The sequence below is a fragment of the Fusarium phalaenopsidis genome, assembly GCF_050370095.1.
Source record: "Fusarium phalaenopsidis strain FUZ10S chromosome Unknown contig_32300, whole genome shotgun sequence".
Lineage (NCBI taxonomy): Eukaryota > Fungi > Ascomycota > Sordariomycetes > Hypocreales > Nectriaceae > Fusarium > Fusarium phalaenopsidis.
This window is the reverse complement of record NW_028145406.1, coordinates 148,831-152,893: the sequence shown is the minus strand read 5'-3', so window position 1 is coordinate 152,893 and position 4,063 is coordinate 148,831. Positions and strand designations below refer to the sequence as shown.

Here is a 4,063-nt window from a genome sequence, read left to right as displayed (position 1 = left end):
GCTCTCCTCATCCCTATTGCCAAGGACAAGCACAGGACACGATAGACGGGAAGGGTTCTGACGCAGCGCTGCTGAGCATGGTTGCTCGCTAGCAGGGAGTCCCAATCGCATGGAGTGCATGGTCACGCTTCCAAAATGGTTGATGGTGGATCATGTGGTGCTCATCACGTAATAGTTTAGTCATCCACTTTCATATGTTCCCCTCCCCAATCCAGCATTGTCAAGCTTGCAATCTTGCAATGTCTACCACGGTCGAGATTGAGGACGACGGTGCTGTGGATTACGAATGGGCCACCAACCAGGATGCCAATGTCCTCGAGAAGCTAAAGTATCTTCCGGCGAGGATCGAGCTTTACGATTCGCTTTGGACGGGACGAGAGACGATCTGTTCCCTCATCAGGCACCACCTTGGCCTCGATCACCGCGATATCTGCAACGTCACCTCCCCACAGGAATGGATCCAGGGCAGCTTCAATGTGTGTATACCGGTCGAAGTCCAGTCGAATAACTTGCATCAGAAGTATATTCTGCGATGTTGTCTACCGCATAAGCTTGCTGAAACCAGCTACCCTGGCACCATGGACGAGAAACTTCGTTGTGAGGTTGGCGCATACGCATGGATACAGGCGAGTTGCCCCGATATTCGCGTCCCCTATCTCTTTGGATTTGGTTTCTCAGATAATACGCATGTAAGTTTGTGTCGTTCGTGCCTTGACGTGGTTGATGGATGCTGAAAGATGGTAGTTCACACATGAAGACTACCGCCCATGGTATTTCCGCCTCGCTCGGACGGTGCAGCGCCGCCTATATACTCTTCTTCGATTCCTGGTGCCCTCGCGTTACACAGTCAACCCAATGACTCACTGTCTCCCGACGGCGTATATGCTACTCGAGCATATTGGCCCTGAGATAGGGCAGATGCTTTCGAATACATGGGATACACGCAGAAGCGAACCGCAATATCGAGAACGATTGTTCCGCGGTCTAGCTCAAGTCATTCTATCTCTCGCTCGAGTTCCCCAACCCCGAATCGGCTCTTTGCAGTTCAACAGTAACTGTTCAGTCACGTTGACGAACCGGCCGTTGACACACCAGATGGTCATGCTTGAAAACGAGGGCATACCAAGGACGATGGGAACGGCTGATACATATCCATCTACCGAACTATATGTGGCAGATATGCTTACGTTTTACGACACCTGCCTGCTCAGCAACCCCAACGCGGTTTTCGACGACGAAGATTGCCGGGAAAAGATGGCAGTCAAGACGCTGCTTCGCGCTCTCGCCCATCGCTTTATTAGAAGAGAGACACGAACCGGGCCTTTCATCCTGCAACTTACCGACCTGCACGCGAGCAACGTATTCGTCGATAACGAATGGAACCTTGTCTGCCTTGTCGACCTGGAATGGGTCTGTGCCTTGCCCTCGGAGATGCTCGCCGTACCTTATTGGCTGACTGGACGTGGCGTAGACGAACTGGAAGGAGAGCCTTTAGAGGAATTTGAGAAGATGAGACTTGAATTTATGCGGTTCTTCGAGGAAGAGGAGCAAAAGTTAGTCGCACACCACAGCCTGTCACTTGCGAATATTATGGATGAGACATGGACATCAAAGGGAGTGTGGTTTTGGCATTGCATCAAGTCTCTACATGCTATGACCTCTCTCGCCCGTGCTCATATCTGCCCCCGGTTCTCGACGCGTTTGACCAGTGTTGCGGATATCTTATCCAAGTTCTGGTGCGTGGACTCTCATCGTGTGGTGGAAAAGAAGGTTGCCGACTTACAGAGGTATAAAGAAGACCTCCGATGTTGTTTCGGCAGGGAGAATGCCAACTAGGACTTGTTATTATCATGCTTAGTTCTGGTGGGACGGGCGACAAGACCTTTAACTCCAAAAACCTCCTATTCTTTCTTCTCCCGAGCCTTTCTCTCCTTTTCCTCCTGCTTCTCCATTTCTCTCATTGCTTGCTGTTTATCTCGCCTTCTTTTCGCGCTGTCGCCAGATTTGATCACAGCTTGTGTGTTGGCGTCGATGGGAATGGCCACGGCCTCTCCGACAATGTGCTCTCCTGAAGAGTCACTCTTGCTGTTGTGGTCTGCCATGGAAAGCGGTTGATAGGTCGTGGGCCAATGGTATGGTTAAAGTCTCGTTGAGAAGCGATGAGTTGATGGAGAAGCCAGTGTAGTCGAGTGCGCGCTTTGTTTTATAACTTGTCTTCTGTTCGCAGTCTAGGCAGAAGTGCACCACCAGTCACCCCGCTCTGCAAGCTAGACAAGCATGCGACCTGGTAGGTTTCGTTTTGGGCGACTTGCAGGTGGAGGACAAGCGCCCTGTCTGCTCGTTGACCTGCATGAAGCTGGTCGAGGCGCCCTTGTGCTGTAACCCACATCGAACCAATTACAGAGCTGCACCACGAGCCGCCTTTCCCTGTCAGAGTCCTCTGTATTCGTGAGCGTCAGCATCAGACACCGCGAAACGTTTGGACGTGGAGTGGAATCCGTTGGTGTCGAAGCAGAAGACAAACCACAGCCGCTACTCGAAGATATCAATGGAGATCCACCACTCGGCCTCTCGCCGGTTAATGATCACGTACACTGGTGGTATTTCTGGTGATGCCTCAGTAGATTATCATGCCTTGTAAACTTTCTTCCGCAGCCCGGAGTGTTGCATGAGAGACGCTCAAGGTCGATACCTATCTGAGCGGCGTAATCTGGGTGGGCACTAATATAGTGACGCTCCATGTCTCGGTTCTCTGCCTTTGCCACACGGCAGTTTTTATCCGCTTCGCACTTGATGGGCTTCTCGTGAGTCCTGACGTGCTTGCTAGAGGACCCGTGTTAGTCGAGGAGTTACATCGAAAGTAGCCATCTCACTTGTAATCTCGGTTCTTGTCGAACGGTTTGCTGCAGTATCCGCATATCTGCTGCCTCTGCGCCGCGCCTGATGAGGAGCGCGACATTCCTCTCACAGGAACGGTATCGGGAGAGCTGCTCAGCAAGCTGCTGGTAGGGCTCCTCTCAGCTAGCCGCCCCTTCCTGTTGCATATGCCGCCGTTTGCAGGCTGCGGGTTGGTGGTTGCGTTGGCGTCTTGCTCGTTATCTTCGTCGCCTCTGGTAGACTCCATCACTGGACTGCCTGTCTCTGAATCCTGCGGGCTAGCAAACTGCCAGTCTTGCTGCGAGTTGGCTGGATGCTGGAGCGACTCCTGGGCGGCGGGGTGAATGGGTTGCTCAGGCTGAGTGGTATTAGGCGCTGCTGGGGTTGGCACATGGCATAAGGAAAGGGCTCAGGTTGAGAATGTGTATATGCATGCTCTTCCATGGTGGCAAGGTGCGAAGCTGTCGCAGGAGCATTGACTTGAGCCACTGACTGGTTGTCTGTCTCTCCAGATTCGGGCTCGCTCGGCCGCTGGGTGGGGAGACTGGGAAGAAATGACCACTTTGACTTCCTGGTTATTAGGGCAAAGGTTGGGCCGGGGCATGGCTTGCATATGTGACAGGAAGCTACTCCAATTGGTATAATAACCCGTCTCCCTGGACCTTAGCTGGAAGGAGAATTGCCGCGACAGGGAAGCAGCAAAAGCAACGAGTTTCCTCGTGGGGATACATGCAGCAGGAACCTGCGCTAAGCCAAGTCAAGGACCCTGGCGATCGACTGGGGAGGAGGGGCGGGCTAGTCAGCTCAACCTAAGATACACGCCCCCTTCAAGATCACAGTCTATGCACGAATGACACACCCCCCTGTCGTCGAGGGCATTACACCACCCCTTCATGTCCAAGGCCAAGAATGGCATCCATAAGTGCGCTCGCACCGCGGTAGCAACTGACGTTGTGTGTTGCAAGATATTTCAGCCTACTTCGCCTATCTGCATTTGTTTTTTGTCATGATATGAACGGCGGTCTAATGCACCATGTCTCTTCCCCCAAGCGTGACAAAATCGGAGCTGTCTGACAAGGCTGCTGTTCCTGAAAATCAGGTAAAATCTCTCTCACGCTCCCTAGCTCGCTATTTAACAAAGAGTAGGATGAACTTGGGAGAGAGCTAGAGCTTGACGAGGGAGAGA

At 52.5% G+C, this 4,063-nt stretch overlaps 1 protein-coding gene across 1 annotated transcript; it reads left to right on the top strand.

The window, feature by feature from the left end:
- Window positions 1–239: 239 nt before the first annotated feature.
- LRP88_07375 (uncharacterized protein) lies at window positions 240–1,495 on the top strand (the record flags this gene model as incomplete). Its single annotated transcript, XM_083243905.1, has 3 exons — window positions 240–689; window positions 745–1,410; window positions 1,472–1,495. The coding sequence occupies 3 exons, from the start codon at window positions 240–242 to the stop codon at window positions 1,493–1,495; spliced, it is 1,140 nt and encodes a 379-aa protein (XP_083100340.1).
- Window positions 1,496–4,063: the final 2,568 nt, after the last annotated feature.